This window comes from Theobroma cacao, chromosome 9, assembly GCF_000208745.1.
Source record: "Theobroma cacao cultivar B97-61/B2 chromosome 9, Criollo_cocoa_genome_V2, whole genome shotgun sequence".
In the NCBI taxonomy this organism is placed as follows: domain Eukaryota; kingdom Viridiplantae; phylum Streptophyta; class Magnoliopsida; order Malvales; family Malvaceae; genus Theobroma; species Theobroma cacao.
In genome coordinates, this window is record NC_030858.1 from 10,346,876 (window position 1) to 10,365,935 (window position 19,060).

Below are 19,060 nucleotides of genomic sequence, written 5' to 3' on the forward strand. Positions count from 1 at the left end.
ATTATAGATTAGGCTCGACTCCTTTGTGTACTGATTACAGAAGTAAAGGCCGGGTCCAAAGAACACTAATAAAATTTTATAAGTATTAGAAAATAAATATAAATATATTTAAAAAGATGGATCGTGCTCTACTCAGCTCAGCATGGCCTGACCCAACTCAGTAGTGGGCCATATATTGTGTTCGGCCTTGCTGTGAGCTAGTCAAGCCATGGTCATGGTGGTATTTGGGATTCGCATTCAACAAGACAGGCCCGTGCTTGTAGGTTCGACACCTTTATTCAAATTAGTAAAGGGTCATGTCAGGTCAGGATTCAGGGCCACAGGCTGAGCCCAAGCTCAACGAAATTCAAATCCCATATCGTCAAAAATTCCAGATGACTTGGAAAGGCTGGAACCAACCATGCACAGCAAGGGACAAAGATTGTAGAAAAGACCTGGAGGAGGAGGACTTCAATTCTATCAAAACAAAGAAACCTTACCATAGAACTTATGATTCTTGTTTCTTAGTATGTTACAGCAAAATTAGCAAAAAATAATCCCACACATCCTAAAAAAAAAAAAAATCCAACAATGGCACTCCTATCATTACCTTCGCCTTCTTTTTCTCCTTATTGCGTTTCCATTTCATTCTCTTCCTGGCGCCAATCCTCTGTGGCCGTTACCACCGCTCACCCTATCCGTTTCCTACCAGTCGCAGCTGCTATTACCACCCACCACCACCAACAGTCCATTCCAATTGACAAGTCTTCGCTCATTGTTGCTGAAACGGCGTCGGAGGACCAGCTCTGGGCAGCTGCTTGTCTCCGTGTTCGCTCTTTCTATGACTTCCAGGCCTCCTCCTATGGCATCCAAGTGAGACTTTCTTCTTCTCTTTCTTTTTAACAAAATAAAAGGCAAAAGAAGTTTTGGGTGTTTTTGTCTGGAGAGGCATTAGGGGTCAACGCCAGAATGTTAATTGTTTGTTTAATTTTTTGGTAGTAATTTTGTTTTTGTTCATTATGAGAATGTCCATTTTAGAAGTTAATGAAGCTATGGAGGATTGCAGATTTTCATGTTAGTCAAAAGGGAGTTTCTTGTTATCTCGTTGATAGCAAAATGATAGATTTTTTTCTTCTTTGTCAATTCTATGGTCAAATTTGTCAATAACAGGGGCCCTCCGGAATTGAAAGTGCCTAGTTTTTACTGTCAAATAATATTAATGATAATTTATAAGAATTATGGTTAATTTTATCACAAGAAGAAATGTCCAGACATGCAGAGGAATGCATGTAATGGCTAAGTCCAAGAGTTTTCCATCCATAGGCGTCTTCAAGCAGCCTAGAGATGAAACAGACTAAATGGCTTAAAATTTGGGAATACCAACTTCATTACAACTAAAATGTTCTTTGATGTTTATGGCTTGAATTGAATTTAGTGACAAGACATACTAAATAGTTGTTCTGACTCTCCCTTCCATGCAGCATGTTAGAAGCTTTACTATGTCCAAATGTGTGGAGAAGAAAAGGAAACAAGAAAATCTATGGATGCACAGTTTAGTTGAGAATATTTATCTGATTAATTACCAAACTGTCAATAAAATGGTATCCTAAGTGAGAGACAGTAGAAGATGAAATGTTTTAAACTCTCTGTTATTTAGCGGTAAAAGGCTCTAGGCCTAACACTTTCACCTATGGCTTTCTTCCAATCACACTGGGAGCTCATGGAAAAGATGTTCTTTAAGGAGAGATTGCATAGTTGGATCACTAGATGTATTTTAATTGCTAGTTCTTGAGTATTATGAATGGGGGTCCCTCTAGGTATATTCATTCTCTAAGAGGTTTTTGTCAAAGTTGGTGGTGGAGATAGGTGAAAAGTAATAGAACTAATCCCTGTATTTTGAATTTTGTGGTGGGAGAAAAATAGAAGTGATTGAGGCAGAAGAGTTACCCCTATCAAAGCTGTTAGATTCTTGGTTCTATACCCTTTTTCCATTTTGGGTGGAAGTGGCAGCAGTTCTTGGATTGGCAGTATGCTTTATATCGTGTCGTTGTTTAGTAAGAACTAGCCTTATACCGTTGAGTGCAGCATTTTTTTTTCCAAATTTATCAGAAGAACGAAAGAAAGAAAAATGTCCCCAGAATGATTAAAATTTTTCTGTCTCGTCTCCTTTGAATATGATATTGATGGTATTTTGTCCTTTTCAAGTATTAGGATCATAAAATGTACTTGGCAGAACGTGAATTTGAAGCACTAAAGGAGAGAATTGCTGGGAAGAGGGAGGGCTTCAAGAAAGTGTCTTGCATAAATGCTACGCTTCCATTGTCACAGTTGTCAAACTCTGCAGATGAATTATGTGCTGCATGTAAGGTTTGTTTGCCTTCTTTTTTTAATTATAATGCTCCAACTTTCAAATTCATGTTGGCATATCAGAGCATTTATTATGATCTCTTTATAAGAAGATGTAAGGTGTCATAGATTCCTGTGAGGTCTCTGTTCTAATGATGTTGAGAAAACACTGAGACATGACAAATGCCTTTAAAATCAATTTATTGAGTTAGGATATATTTGATGGGCTGTCTTTTTTCTCAGTAGTGGACAGCCACTTGTAAAGAGCAATGTGTTAATTTTTATATTTGTGTCTTTGAAACCAAATCAAATTGACCTCTAGGAATAATTCTGAAAAATATGATTTATCAGAAAGAAAAAGAACTGTAGCAATGTGGAGAAAATAAAAGAACCATAGAGAAAGTTATAGTTCTCATTTGCCTATATCCTAGAGTTCAAATGGTATCCCTGCCGATATGAAAGGGTTATAAGAGAAAAAGAATGGAAGAGGATTACCTCTCTTGTGTAAGACTGGCCCTTAAATGTTTTAAACAAAAACAGACCAGTTCAGGATAATGTTGATTCTTCTGTAAATAGTAATTTCCGTATAGTTAGGCTTATATCTTCATTTTCGACATACAGTAAAATCCATTTGAGGGGTAACTAGAGTGAAACGGTTGGTTTAATAGAGGAAATGCCAAGACTTGGATTTTGGAAACTACTTTGTATATGCTTTGATCTTCTTTTCTAGATGAGTCCAACCAGCTCCTTACCAAACTTGAGTTCTTTAGCTTCCTCCTCTGCCTGAGTGAGTTTGGACAACAATAACCTTAGCTAAGATATAAATTGGCATCGTACCTAGATGCTTATCCATTTAGGTTCCTTCTGAAGAAGCATGTTGTCTTTGCTGGTCCTAGTGTTTTTTGCTACTTGTATTGCTGTGATTGGTTTTGCTATCATTTCCTTGTAAATGGTCTATGATTTTGTCTATAGATTTGAATTCTTGCTCAGTTGATTATATCAACAAGAAGATGCTGACCTTATATGATTTCTTCTAATTTAGTATTCATCATTTGTTTCTCTATTTACAACAAATCTCTGACTGCATTTTCTGTTAAAGGAAAAAGAAAAAACATAACCGTTTTTCTTGTTATGACTTTTAGGTTATGCATTCATTTGTTTCTTTAGCTAGTTTCACATAATCCTAGATAGTGGAGATATCTCAAGTTACTGTATTAGTGATCTTGCAGACATTGGGCAGGTCTCTTCAATGGATATGTTTTCAATGGATATGTTTTTGCTTGTTAATATTCTCTTTTATAGGTTCTTTTGTGTGTAGTTCTATTCTCTGATGGTTTATGTCAGGAAAACAATCTCTGATTGTTTGAGATTTTGATTTTGCAGACAGGAGGATGTTAGGCTCTTCTGTGTACTTTTATCAGTTGTAATCTCTAACATCAAAGTTCTGCATAGGTTTTTTAACATAATCTGAGCTGCAGAAGTTTTAGAGAAACTAATGTCTTCTTGATTGTTTGTTTGCATGCTTTCTAACATTTTTTGTTTTCTCCTGTTTCTTATGTAGTTTACTGACAATGGGGAGGATAGACTAGTAGTTGGAACCCTTGATCTTAACCAATGTCTTTGGCTTCCAGAAGAAATAGCTGGAACAAAACCAGAGGTATTTTCTTATATATCAAGATTTTTCTGTTGTTATATATGTGCTTATTTAGTTATCTATTTAGTTTTTGGTGCTAAAGCTTCTTAATTATTCTTAAAAACAGGAACATACTTATTTATGATTTAGGTAAGGCCATCTAAATGTATCAAGATTAGCATGTTCCACAACTTAGTTTCCACAAATTGCTGTCACTCTACGAATTTCTTATTGGATTGCAAGATCTGAATTGTGGATTTGTTTCTGGTCTGGAGAAACATTTGATCCAATCGAGATGCTAAAGCACTCAAAATGACAAAAATAAGAAATCATACCTAGAAATGACATTTTTATTGTATAAGATTGCTAACTAACTTATTAAAATAATGTGGAACTACAACTAAATTTCTAGAATTACTAATGAATCCTAATTAATTTAGAATTCTTGAATCCACTAGAAATAAAGGGAAAAGAAAATTACCCCACCATACAACCTAATAGTTTACGGCCTACGAAACTTAGTTCTAATATGTGTGTGTGTGTGTAATTATATAAATAAAAGGGATGAACTTTATCATACCATAAGATTTGGTGAAATTTCTTGTATCAAAAGGATTTTATTTTGTAATAAATTGATCTTCATTTGGCTTCTGTTTTGACAGGGGATTGAAGCTGATTTTGCAAGAGCATACTTGAGCAATGTTTGTGTTGCAAGGGAACTGCACAGAAATGGCTTAGGTTATGAAATTGTCATGAAGTCAAAGATAGTTGCTCAAGAATGGGGTAACAACATCTTTTGCATTTATCTTCTCTGATAGTTTTATCCCTGTCATAATCATCTTGCATTAATTAAACTATTGTCACGAACAGTCTGTTTGTTGCTAACCAAAATGGAATTATGAATTTTTGTGTCAGAGTTGAAAAAACCAAATGCATCAGCCACTTGGGCTATATAGTTTGGCTATTTAGAGCTGTACATTGTTAAAGCACCATTTGTAAATGGGTTGATTGAATTTGAATGCTCAATTGTCTCTAAGATCCTATCTTTATGGATTACACTTTGTGTGACCTTTTGTTTTGTCACAAAAAATAATGGGATTACTCAACAAAAATTATCTTTGGTAACAATATAAGAAATAGTTATGACATTTAAGCACAAGTTAACTTGAAATTAAATAGAGGAGAAGGGAGAGAAAACTCAAATTCAAATATTTATGGAAGTTCGGTCCTTCCTTTAGGCACCTCTCCCTTGGCTTTCTCTTCCCAAGAAGTCCAAGTCACTCTATCAACAAACTTACAATTACTTTTTCAAGGCTTAAGTATAACTTTTACAATAATAGGATCAACCCAGTGAGTTTTTAACTCAAACTCACAAATTCTCATCAAGAGGACACCTCAGCACTTGATTGTTTACAAATTCTAAGAATTTACAACTGATTTTTGCAAACTAAAAACCTCACAAAAGGTTAGGTGTTTGCCAAATAAGTTTGTTGAATAAGCTTCAAGTTGTTCTCATCCCATTCTTTATCATTTGATGGAACATCAAGCCTTTCATGAGAATCTTCCATACTTCAGTATCTCAGCCATCATAGAAGCTTTTGTATTTATCCACCACTTGCACAAACTAGTGTAACTGAATCATCAGCTGACCTTGTAGCAATAGCTGCAGTGTTTTGATCATGCACCTCTTTCTGATTCTTCTTTTGTCCTTTTTGCTCTTGCTTCAAGATCTTGCAATTTCTCTTCAAATGTCAAGGTTTCCCGTAGTCATAGCACTTTGGCATTTCTCTAGACTTAGACCTGTTTCTGGACTTGTTATCATCTCTAGGTCCTTTGTTCTTGCCTCTACCCCAATCTTCAGTGATAAGGGCTTGCCCATGATCAATGCTCATCTCTTTCCTTCTATTCTCTTCATTGGAGACACTTTCTTTGACCATGTCCAAAGTAATTTTACTACTAGTCGGGTTGCTTGTGGAAGCCATTAACGTCTCTCAACTATTTGGCAGAGAACTCAAGAGAAATAGTCTTTGCAATTCATCTAGCACTATATTCATAGCGGAAGGTGGTTGACAAGATCTTGAAACACATTCAAGTGCTCACATCAGACTGTCACTCCTTATATTTCAAATTCGCAAACTTCCTTAATGTGAAGACCTTATCATGTACAATTTTCCTCTCACAAATAGCCTCTTACACTTTCCCAAGCTCAACAAACTAGTCCTTTTAGCAACATGATGAAACATATTAATAACAACCCATTGTCTAATGATACCAATAGTTTTCCTATTTAGGTTGTTTGATTCTTTATATGTCTTGTCACTAGGCATAGCTGAAGCATCCTTTATTGGATCATACAAGTCTCTACATTAAAGGACATCCTCCATCATTGGCTACCAAATTGAGTAGTTTGATGAAGTCACTTTAACCATGGACCTTATAGCACTCTCCAATTTTCTTTCCTAACCAAGAGCTCTGATACCAGTTGATAGGACCTAACTCCTAACCCATAGGATACATTCAAAATAATCAAGCAGCTAAGCAACACTACCAAGCAAAGTATGCAAATATTGAGTGACAGGAAAATAAATCAACTCCACATCAACAAGAACAAATAATAGAGAGACGGTACCAAATTTTTGTGGACAACTTTCCAGTGTAAAGGGAAAAACCCACAGGAAAAACCGGTAACAAATTCATTATTAAATAAATGATACAATGTTCTTTTTCTCAAGTTTTTACCTAAACTTGATACCCACAATAATTTGGAACAACATCAAAATATACCTTCAAGGATTACAATACTAGATCTCACCACCACGAGACTTAGTGAACTAATTCTCCATGATTAATGCATTCCTTAATCATCGCAGAAAACACCCTCCAAATTATTGCTTGTTGCTCGCCAAGAATGGATCTCTCCCTGGAGTTCCAATTTTTTCTCTTTATCTTCCTGTTATGTAGTGCACCATACTTGCTCAAAACCTTACAATTTCAGCTATGGAATAAAAGGAAAGAAACCCTTGTTGCTACCAAAATCTTAACCATCTAATCTTGCTATGTGGCACAATCTTGGCCACTCAAAAACAAAGCCAAGTCAGGTGAAGCCAAATTCAAGTGTAACAAAGCCATAAGGTTGGACCTAGTTGGACCACGTGCCCAAAACTCTATCTCCAGTGAATTCAAATAGTATCGTGCACAGTATGGGATAAGGCATGAATTGACAAAAACTGGTAGCCTTTAGCACCGTGGTGTTGCAAAAAGAATGAACCACACTAATATGAAAATTGTCAAATGCATGCTAAGGATGGCTAACTAGCCTAAGGCATTGTAGGTAAAGCTATTGGCATTGCTTGCTACCTAATTAGCTGGTCTACATAGGTTCCTTTGGTTTTGACATACCGGAGTGAGTATGACCAGGAAAGGAAACATCTAACTCACATTTGAGTGGAATTGGTTGTGAAGCCTTGATGCATGTGCCTAAGGAACCAAGATTAAAACTTGACAGTAAAACCACTCTTGTATATTTTTTGGTTACGATCATGAGTAGTTTGGTTACAGATTATGAGATCTGGAGAAGAGCCAATTAATCAGAAACAAAGATGTACGGATGATGTGAACTCATTGTCAGCACCTCATTCCTTGTTGTCTTTTTTTATTTGTAATGCTATCAAACTTTTCGGGAAACAATGTCCAGGGCAATGCTTGTTGATACTGACTGACTAGAGTCTGCCCCCTTCTCTCTCTTATTGCTTGCCTTTCATGCATTTGGCATTCATGATTACAGCACGTGTTTCAAACATTTTTGGGATAATTTCTTGCACCTGAGCATTTACCTCAATGGTAGATACTGTATCTTCTTGTTCGAAGAGCTGGTTTTGAATCCCTTTCTCGCAATAAATAAAAAGAAAAAAACAGAAACTTAATTTGGATATGTGATAGTTAAATACTGTTTGTTGTATTATTTCAGGCATAACTGATCTATATGTCCATGTTGCTGTTGACAATGAGCCTGCAAAGAATTTATACATGAAAAGTGGTTTCGTTCATGAAAATGATGAGCCTGCATGGCAAGCTAGATTTTTAGATCGGCCCCGACGGATTTTGTTATGGATTGGTCTTCCTTGCACTAATGATTTGTAACGTTATGGCTTTTCCTTTTGCTTTTGGTACTTTATTATAAGTCTTGATTCTGATACATGTTTATACAATTTGGAAAACTCGCCCATTTGAAAACGTAATGTAAGCGTCTTGTATATCACCAGGTAGAAAGTTTTATCCAGAAAAATAAAATCTCACAAGAGGATATCCCATTCATTATAACTTGAGACTATCCCTTTGAAGGTTCAAGTTTAAACGTTGAGAAAGAGGTGGATTTTATGAAAGAAGAGAACAACTATTGGTTGTGTAGTTTAAAGCTTTATGGGCATCTTTCTGTATATAGAAAAAAAATTTAAAGAAAAACATAGCTCATTTCCCTTTTGATAAAATGTGCTGCGATGTAGTATGGTGACATGCATACATGCAGGAAACTGTTGCCAGTGTGATGTTGCTTGATACATTCTTGGACAAGGTCCGTGAAAAGAATAATTTAACTTTAGATCTTTGCTCTTAAAAGGATGGAGGGATCAATTAAATTGCTTTCTAATTTTGATGTGAATATATAATTGCTGAAGAAGTTTCGTCCCAAACAGGTAATAGTTCCACATTTTACATAACATTATTGGAATAGCAGATGGAAGACAGCAGTTTTCCATTTTTTTTCCAGATTATTCTCTTTTACAGCTACATTATCATCATCTTCCCTAGACGTTGAGAAGCCATTTTTGATTAGAAGTGTCAAACTCAAACCCTGTATATAAGATAAGGCCAAAGGTGAGAAGAGAGTTAAAAGGCCTTAAGGGGCGATGACTAGTGGTAGTATGGTTAGTATTTGAAAGAGACTTATTTGAAAGAGACTTACTCATGAAATTCCACTTGGATTATACCGGCGTCAGGATCAGCGATGGCAGAGAAAGCATCTTGAGAAAGATTAATGATTCCCTGGCATCCTGCTTTACAGTAGTCAACAACTTTAACCACGACACTCTTACCGTTCTTGCAAGGATGCGGAGCTTCGTTGGCTCCTCCTACGCATTTAACTCTGTATCTCTTCCCGCATGCCCCTCTGTTTTTCCACAACGCATCACTTACTCCCGCAACCATTTTCCCATTGTTTTGGTTACCAAAGCATGCTGAGGCTGTTTACATTATGTTGTATTAAAATATTTCAAAAGGAAATGTAGAAACGGCTAAACCAAATTTGGCTTGTTCTTTTGATATCAATATGATTTAATTACGAGATTCAATAAAAAAAATGAGATATGATATATATGCCAAATAATTATACTTACGAACATAAGGAGGAGCAAAGAAAACAGCCTTCCCCTGGATGGCACGCACGACGGAGGTAAGACACAAGACCATGCTCACGACCACAAAAACTCTAATCTCAATCCCCATCTCTTCCAGGAAATTGATCTTCCTCAGTTTAAATGTTTATTATTTTTCAGGGTTGTCATGCCTTTTATAGGTCTAAAACTTGAAACTCTCCCATTAAAATAAAATTTTAATTCGATACACTGATCATGCATAATTTTTATATAATGTCAATCATCATAAACTGTCACTTCATTATACATGAAAATTTAAAAATAAATATTGATAATTTCTTTAAAATTTAATTATATAAAAAAATAAAATCATGTTTATTTCTCTCTCAACTTTCACTCATCTAATTTCTTCTTCTGCTTCCTTTTCTTCTTTCAAACCTGATCTCGAAAGCCCGACAGATGTTTTCCCGATTTTAGGTACGGCACATAAGATGCTTATTGCCACGTCGCGAGAGTCCGTGACTACCCGTACATTACATTCTGGACGTGTTTACAGTTACTCATGTTCTAAGCATGTAATTTTCTTTAACAATTTATGACTATAGTTCATTACCCAATTTTCAGTTTTATGAAATTTAAAAACCACCAAAAACAAAAAATTATCTCCACATTACAGAGTCCTTAAAATGATGTGCTCTTTGTGAAAATTCAAGTTATGTACCGCCCGATTTAATGATTCTCCTGATGAGGAGATACTGCATCGTCTGCGCTCCATATATATCCCTCCTATATCATGTTATGATTTATTAAAATTCTGGTAGATGAAAGCTGTGGAACAGCTTATCAATGGAAGAAGAAGAGAGGGGCTTTAATTTGAGATAGGAGGGAAAGATGGGTCCGAAAGAAGAAGGAAGAAGAGGAGACTAGAGAGAAATAAATTTGATCGTAAATAAATATTAAAGAAACTATTAATATTTATTTTTAAATTTTTAAAAATATTAAATTCGTATAATAAAGTAATATTTTATGATGACTTTATATATTATCAGTACATTAAATATACACATTTTAAAATAATAATATGACTATTTACATGCAGTGAGTTCTCCACTAACACTCAACTTTGATCAAGAGTCAAGAGTCAGTCCACAAATTAGTCATCCTCTTGGAAATTCTTGCTTCACCTACCCACTAGTCTTTGGTAAGAAATTTCCTCCCGCTCCACTTGGCTAATGCCTAATCTTTCCATCAAGGGTTTGGGACTGCGGATATGATGTTTGGATTTTTGTTGGAATTGTTTCACATCTTACTTGTTTTCAATTTGGTATGATTTTCTGCTCTCTTTCGTGGCAGAAGCAAAGAAATTCTAAAACAACTTGGGTGGAAAAAGAAGAGAGTAGATACTGTACATGTTATAAATTAGAGAGTGCTCCAATCAACAAAAAGTGTAAAGATTAAAAAGTCGCAATCGTGGCATTTGGCCCCAATTTAATTACCATATCGAGGGGTAATTTTCAATATCTCAAAAGCATATAGATTCCCATTTACTTTTGAGGCTAAATTCTTGAGGAAACTACAAAACGAAAAAAAAAAAACTTATAAAACTGTTTATTAAAATTAATATAAAAGCACACTCACAAATTAGATGTCTTCAAAATTTTGTAACATAATATTTTTAAAAAAGGTAAAATACACTTATCTTTTAAGTTTTGATTCAAATTACATAGAAATCTATTAGTTTTTAAAATATAACAAGAGTCCTTTTCTTACACTTGTTTTTGCTGGAGAAAATTATTCCGTCCAAAAAAAATATTTTTCGTTGGACACTTAGCTCCAACTTGTTAACGTTATTTGCATTTTTGAAATGGATTGTCTATTCAAAAACATATAAACCCCGTTTGAAATTTTGACTAAAACTTAAAAAGACTAACGGTATTTTATCCTTAAAAAAAACTCAAATTATTCAAAAAAATTTTAAAAAAATTTAAGATGAAATATGTCATGTGGTCATGGCATCATATCATATCATTATCTACTATGACATGACAACATACCACCTTATCATATATTATAACATGTCATCAAGTTGCGTCAACATCATATGGTATAGAAAATGCATTCAAGCATTTGACTCATTGATTAATATATGATTTTCTTATTTACAGAGTATGGATTTGAGTCTCTTTTTTTCATAAAAAAAAAAATTAGTCACAAGATCTTTTTTGACTCAAAATAAAAATATGAAGGCTTAATTGAACGAAAAAAAAAGAATAAAAACTTATTTGAATTTTTCAAAATAGTTTAGAAACTCTTTTAGGTATTATGTTAAAATTTTTTAATGCATAAATGAGTTTGGATATGGGATATTTAAATGATGTTTGTTGTATGGTTGAAGGCATAACTGAATCTATATGTCCATGTCGCCGTTGACAATGAGCCTGCAAAGAATTTGTGCATGAAAAGTGGTTTCATTAATGAAAATGATGAGCCTGCGTGGCAAGCTAGATTTTTAGATGGGCCCCGATGGATTCTATTATGGATTGGTCTTCCTTGCACTAATGAGTTGTAATGTTATGGCTTTTCCTTTTGCCTTTAGTACTTTATTATAAGTCCTGATTCTGGTACATGTTTATATAATTTGGAAAACTCGCCCATTTTAAAACGGAATGTAAGCTTCTTGTACATCACCAGGTAGGAAGTTTTATCCAGAAAAATAAAATCTCACAAAAGACTATCCATTTGAAGGTTCAAGTTTAAACGCTGAGAAAGAGGTGGATTTTATGAAAGAAGAGAATAACTATTGGTTGTGTAGTTTAAAGCTTTATGGGCATCTGTCTGTATATAGGGAAAAAAATTAAAGAAAAACATAGCTCATTTCCCTTTTGATAAAATGTGCTGCTATTTAGCATGGTGACATGGATACTTGCAGGAAATTGTTGCCAGTGCAATGTTGCTTGTTACATTTTTGGACAAGGTCCGTGAAAAGAATAATTTAACTTTAGATATTTGCTCTTCAAAGGATGGGGGCCGGGATAAATTGAATTGCTTACTAATTTTGATGTGAATATGTAATTGCTAAAGAAGTTTCGTCCCAAACAAGTAATAGTTCCACATTTTGCATAACTAACTTTATTGGAATAGCAGATGGAAGACAGCAGTTTTCCATTTGTTCCAGATTATTCTCTTTCACAGCTACATTATCATCATCTTCCCTAGACGTTGAGAAGCCATTTTTGATTAGAAGCATCAAACTCAAGCCCTGTATATATGAGAAGGCAAAAGGTGAGAATAGTTTTAAGGGGCGATGACTAGTAGTAGTATGGTCAATATTTGAAAGAGACATACTCATTAAATTCCACTTTGATTATACCGGCGTCAGTATCAGCAATGGTGGAGAAAGCATCTTGAGAAAGATTAATGATTCCCTGGCATCCTGCTTTACAGTAGTCAACAACTTTAACCACGACACTCGTACCTTCCTTGCAAGGATGCGGAGCAAGATTGGCTCCTCCTATGCATTTGACTCTGTAACTCTTTCCGCATGCCCCTCCGTTATTCCATAACGCGTCACTTACTCCAGCAACCATTTTCCCTTGGTCTTGGTTAGAGCATGCCGAGGCTGTTAACATTATATTGTATTAAATATTTCAAAAATGGAAACGGCTAATCCAAATCTGGGTTGTTTTTCCAACTCCATGATATATACATATATATATATATATATATATATATATATATATATATATATATATATATATATANTATATATATATATATATATATATATATATATATATATATATATATATATATATGACCAACTTAAAAATTTTTTTAAGTGATGTTATAATTAAAATAATAATAATAATTAAAAATATTTTTTCATCAATTCAGATTTATCGAAAGAGTACTTAAATCAAATTCAACAAGACTTTACTTAAAAGATTATTGAGTACCATCATTAATAGAATTATGTTGTTGTTGCCAAAACCGAAGTCTTGTGAATAATTTCTTATATTTTAAAATAGCTTTTCATGACTTATTTATTTAAAAATTTGTTAAAAATTGCTACTAACTTCTCATTAGCATAAACTTAAATATTAAAATTAAATAAAATATGATCTTGCATAGCAAACTATCAATTTCAACAATTAACAAGTTGACAAATTTCTATTTATTAATTAAAAGGATCCACAAACCATATAAAATTAAATGCAAAAATCTAATAATCAAACAATATATCTACAAAATAAAAAAAAGTAAGAAATATAATTTTAAGATATTATTTGACATGCAATACTATTTTCTATTAGCTAGAAACTATTTGGGTACCAAACTATGAAAATAATCAAAAAGTATTTAAACATGAATTATTTAAAAACTTAATTTGTGTTGAAAATTACTTACAATTGAAGTCTAAATGAATTGTTTTGAAAAAGTAAAAAATGCAACCAAGAATCGAGAAGAGGAAGCGTTACTACATGTATCAAACGTAGGATTTGAATTTTTGAGTAAGAAGAGTAGTTTGGGTTTTGATCTTTTAATAAAATCTTAAATTATAAATTTTTTTTGTCTTTTCATGTAGTATTTAAATATTAATATATAAATTACTTTTTGATAAATTTACTTAAATTTGAAAATTTTTATCCATTCTCCACAAAATTGTAAAAAAATTAATAGATTTATTAGTATATTAACTATATAAAAAAATTATACAAAACTTCTTTCAAGATAAGTCCATCGTTGTATTATATACATATATATATAGTGAATAATTATACTTACGGAAATAAGGAGGTTTATAGAAAACTGCCTTCCCCTGAATGGCACTCACGACTGAGGTAAGACTCAAGACCATGCTCACAATCACAAGAACCTTCATCTCAATCCCCATGTCCTCCACCTGCAGAAAGTAAATCGATCTCCCTCAGTGTTAGGTATTATTACTTGAGTTCTCAGGGGTTGCCACGCCTTTTATAGGTCCAAAACTTTTAACCTCTCCATTTAAAAGAATAGCACCGTCATTTGCATATCACTCAACTTTGATCAAGACTCAAGAGTCCGTCCACCATTTAGTCATCCTGGAAATTCTTGCTTGATTACCTAACCACGAGTCTTGTTCACCCCGTCCGCTACGTCTACGGTAATGACTAATCTTTCCATCAAGGAAATTCCTCTTTGAGAGTACGGATATGATGTTTGCATTTTCTTGGAATTGTCTCACATCTTGGTATAATTTTCCGCTCCCTTTTGTGGCAGAAGCAAAGAAATTCCAAGTCAATCCGTGTGGAAAACGTAGGTGGAAAAAGGAGTAGATAGATGTGATAAATTAGGGAGTGCTCCAATCAACAAAAAGTGTAAAGATTAAAAAGTCACTTCGGGATCACGATGGCAGAGTTGTGGTTGCTGGAGTAGCAATAAAGGTCGGTGCATGCAAGGCGGTTCAATAAGTTTCAAAAGTATAAAATAAAATATTTAAATAAGATATTTTTTTAAATTAAAAAATTATTAAAATTTTATTTTTATAACATTTTAAGATGTAAAATTTTTAATTAAATTTTTATAGATAAATTTTTATAATATATATTTTTTATAATATATTTTAATTGATAATATAGTCAATTTATTTAATCTTTTTTGAGATATTATTGATTTTAAATAAAATTTTATTAATTTTAGTTTTAAAAAACTTATTTCTTTTGAAGCAATACTTATTAGAATTGTTAATATTATTTTGAAAGTAATATATGCATTTGAAAGAGAAGCGAGTCTTTTTATATGATTAAGTATGTCAATTTTACTGTTTTTTTTTTATTTTTAAATTTTTTTTAAAAAAAATTTTAACTATAAAAATAAATTTAAACCATCAGTATCAGAATAGTTGTTATATTTTAAAAAATATTTAAAATTAAGGCAATATTCTTTCAAACTATTATCGTCTCATGACTTCAACTTTTTGCTGCTAAATAGAAAATCAAAAATACTTTCATATATCTTAAATTATTCAAATTTGCTTTGGAAAGGAAAATTTGCTTGATCTAATATATATATAAGAAGTAGTCCATTCTAAATGATTCTTCAAAAGATCTAGTTATTTCATTATCAACGTTCTCATCAAATTATTTTTTTTCTATGAATGATATGAGTATCATGAAATTTAGGTTTTATGTTCATTTTAGATGCAATTTCTTTAAAAAAAATTATAGCAAATGCAAATCCATCTTCTTTATATTTTCCAAAAAAAGAAAGAAAACCTTTTAATTATTTTATAGCAACATCAATGCACATATTTTTTGGTTGCAATTTTTGCCAACAGAGTTAACAACAAACAGTATATCATACCAAATAGTTATGCCTAACAAAAACTCAAAATTTTCAAGCTCATATGTTGCTAAGCAATTAGCTTCACTTTTAGTTTTAAGATCTTCACTAACTTTTGCTAATTTCGATAAATCATCTCTCATTTGTCGAGCTTGGAATCTTATTGCTTTAACACTTTAAATACGACTTTACCAATGTATTTGTGACAATGATTTAGGAGTTAGACTAGGTATATTGTCTTGTAAAATTTTTCATTGTTTGGTAGAAGAAGAAAATAGTGGATATATACGTTGAACCACTCCAAGAAATGATATAGAATTTGTGCAAGAATTTGCCATGTCACAAAGTACTAAATTTAGATTGTGACAATCACATGGTGTATAAAAGGATCTAGGATTTAAGTCTAAAATTCTTTTTTGCACTCCTTGTTGCTTGCCCTTCATATTAGAGCCATTATCATATCCCTATCCTCAAAAATTATTAATGTCAAGCCCAATATTTTTTATTTCATCCACAATGGCATCAAAAAGACCTTTTCCAGTTGTATAACCTACCTTTAAGAATTCAAAAAAATACACCATAACTTGAATTGAACTTGATGAAATATTAACACGTCATAATACAAAAGACATTTGCTCTTGATGACTTACATTTGGAGTGTAATCAAGTATTTTTGAACAATATGTTGCTTCTATGAGGTTTTTAATAATTTTATTTCTAATTTCAATTACTAACAAATTTATCAATTCATTTTGTACCTTATGTCCAAGGTAATCAGTATAAATTTTATTGTCTTTAACGCGTCGATGATGTTCTTGCATCACCGGATCAAATTCTGCAATCATTTTAATTGGACTTAAAAAATTTCCATTACTTTCTTGATAGATTTTTTCATTGTTCCCACGAACAGCCAAATTATTTTCACCAGGAGTTTTTACTACATCAAGGATTTTTGTTAATACTTTTTCCAATGTTCTTCATCTCTTTTTATTTGTTCCTAAACACTTTTATCAATTGTTTTATTTTTCAATAAACTCATTTCTAAATCAATCCAAGAACTCATACTAGTAATATGCTCATTACTCATTTCATGACTCTTAAACTTAACACTAAGGTTTCTCCAATCTTTGGTGCCAACATTAGCTAGTTTACTTGTATTAGAAGCCAAATTAAACAATTTGAAACAAAAACAAAATACTCTAAGTCTTTTGAATAAGCTATTCATTTTCTTTCAAGTGTCTCTTCATCTGTCAACTTTTGAATATAATATATTCAAAACAAAATTCTTGAAAATTCATTTTGAGGAAAATCTAAATCATTAACTTTAATTGGACCTTTTTCCACTAATAAATCTCTTAAATTTATATCAATATTTGTCCATTAACTTGGATCATAAAAATTTTTAAGAATGCAATCATTTAAATTAATAAGTTGATCATCTCAATTATGATTTCTATGATCATTTTGAATCTCTTCATGATTTTTAAGATCATTTTGAATCTCTTTATTAACTTCTTGTTCTATTATTTCATCATCATCTAACTCTCTAAAATTATTAACTTGTTCGTTTAAGGGACATTCATTAATAATTTCTGATTCATTATTTTTATTACTTGTAAGAAATTTATCAAGTGCTATTTTTTGAGATTGTATTAAACTTTCAATTCTTTTCTTTTTTAAGCTTTGAATAACCAGACTCATATTTTCAATTTGACATATTCAAATATTTATTAAGAGGTATGAAAATATTTAGCTATTATAATTACCTTATATTTTTTAAATGGCTAATATAAGATCAATAATCCAAATTTCTAATTCAATTAAATCAGCAATCACATAACATAAAAACAATATAACAATATAATATAAGCTTTAAATTAAAGTAAAAAAGTCTGTAATGATAAGAACAATAGTACCTAATTATTGAATGCTTATTATAAACAAGAAATGAGGCTCACAGCTTTATGAAGATAATAATATAATAGACTTCTTGTGTATTTTTTGAAAGAAAATTGAAGTTAAAGGAAGAAAAAGTAAATGAGGAAAGAATAATTCAAAAGTAGATATTATATATTAAAAAAAAAATAGGCTAAAAATAACTATTGAAAATCATTAAATTCTTTGATTAGAAATATGAGAAATAAGTGAGAAAAAAATAACTGTTGGAGATGATTAAATACATATGACTGTTAATTGATTGAAAATACGAGAATATAGTTGATAATTAATACCATTCTAGAAGTTAGAAAGCGATTGAAAATTGAGATTTATTAAGCACATAATTAGGAAAGTGAGAGAATAAGTAATTTTATTAATTACTTTTGACTTTTATATATTTTTTAATTTTTAATAATTTTTAATATAATAAATTATATTATAATTATTATAAGATTATAAAGCTTTTCTCAATTTAGGATTTCCCCAAATTGGGGGCCTAAAGCCTTGCTTGGGTGGCTTCACCCAAGGGTTAACCCTGTATAGCATCACTTGCTATTGCGCTCATAACTCCGTCATTTTAAAATCCATTGAATGAATAAGTTGCCAATGAGAAGGTGTTGAATAGTTAATTGCTTATGATTATAAACAAACATATTAAATATCAGTTGAATGCAAATTTATTACTTAATAGCACCGAAGAAGATCACGTTGATCTTTTGATGTATGCAAGGAGATTAATTACTTGTCGCAAGCCTTTTAAGAAGATATAATAATCAGTTTTTGGAAACAAATTAAACTTATTCTTTTCTTTGTTTTTCGATCTATTCAGGGAGTGTAATACTTACGGACATAAGGAGGAGTATAGAACGTAGCAGTTCCTTGAATGGTATATGCAACTAAGCAAAGGATTGCTATAGCCATTACCATAAGCATGATTATAACAACTCTCATACCTTTAGCCATTTTTTTCCCTTAATGAAGGGTAAATATTGTTGTGCAGGGAAGAAAGCTGGTTTTCCTTGCTATTTATTGACCATATAGGTCATATGGTTGATACAATACAAATTACTTTGTCGTTTGAGTGGAAATGAAGTATTCGAACGCTTCATCCTTGGTGGATACCAACGTTACAAACTTGAAAGAGTAAGAGAAGACTTTTCTTGTTGCCTTGCAAATGCAAATTACTTTGTAGTTTTATTAGAAATAAAGTATTAAATTATTAAAAACTACAGAGATTTTCTATTTCAATGCTTGATTTTTTATTGTTTCCTATATATTTGTATTACATTGTACATTCCTTAATTAACAAAAGTTACTAGGGTTGTGTGTACTACAAAAAACCTTTCGTATTAAGTAAAATGCAATGTGCCAAATCTTTACATGGTATCAGAGCAAAAGAACTAGGGTTTGTGTTCTCCTTATCACCATGGCTCAAGAAAAGAGCAACGACTCTACACCTATAAATACCCAAACA

The 19,060-nt window shown here is 32.1% G+C and overlaps 3 protein-coding genes across 4 annotated transcripts; 1 reads left to right on the top strand and 2 right to left on the bottom strand.

The window, feature by feature from the left end:
• Positions 397-8,365, top strand: LOC18589103. Of its 2 annotated transcripts, XM_007013928.2 has the most exons (5): positions 399-852; positions 2,191-2,346; positions 3,887-3,982; positions 4,621-4,741; positions 7,926-8,365. In XM_007013928.2, the coding sequence occupies exons 1-5, from the start codon at positions 571-573 to the stop codon at positions 8,096-8,098; spliced, it is 828 nt and encodes a 275-aa protein (XP_007013990.2). In that variant the 5' UTR covers positions 399-570; the 3' UTR covers positions 8,099-8,365. The 2 variants fall into 2 exon arrangements, with proteins under 2 accessions (XP_017983889.1, XP_007013990.2); XM_018128400.1 differs by lacking the exon at positions 2,191-2,346 and having other exon boundaries at positions 397-852.
• On the bottom strand, positions 8,534-9,508 carry LOC18589104 (EG45-like domain containing protein). Its single transcript, XM_007013930.2, has 3 exons — positions 9,349-9,508; positions 8,919-9,195; positions 8,534-8,807 (listed from the first exon to the last, which is right to left on the bottom strand). Exons 1-3 carry the CDS (start codon positions 9,455-9,457, stop codon positions 8,801-8,803), a joined length of 393 nt encoding a protein of 130 aa, XP_007013992.2. The 5' UTR covers positions 9,458-9,508; the 3' UTR covers positions 8,534-8,800.
• LOC18589106 (EG45-like domain containing protein) lies at positions 12,195-14,363 on the bottom strand. The gene is made up of 3 exons (XM_007013932.2): positions 14,113-14,363; positions 12,673-12,946; positions 12,195-12,586 (listed from the first exon to the last, which is right to left on the bottom strand). Exons 1-3 carry the CDS (start codon positions 14,219-14,221, stop codon positions 12,580-12,582), a joined length of 390 nt encoding a protein of 129 aa, XP_007013994.2. The 5' UTR covers positions 14,222-14,363; the 3' UTR covers positions 12,195-12,579.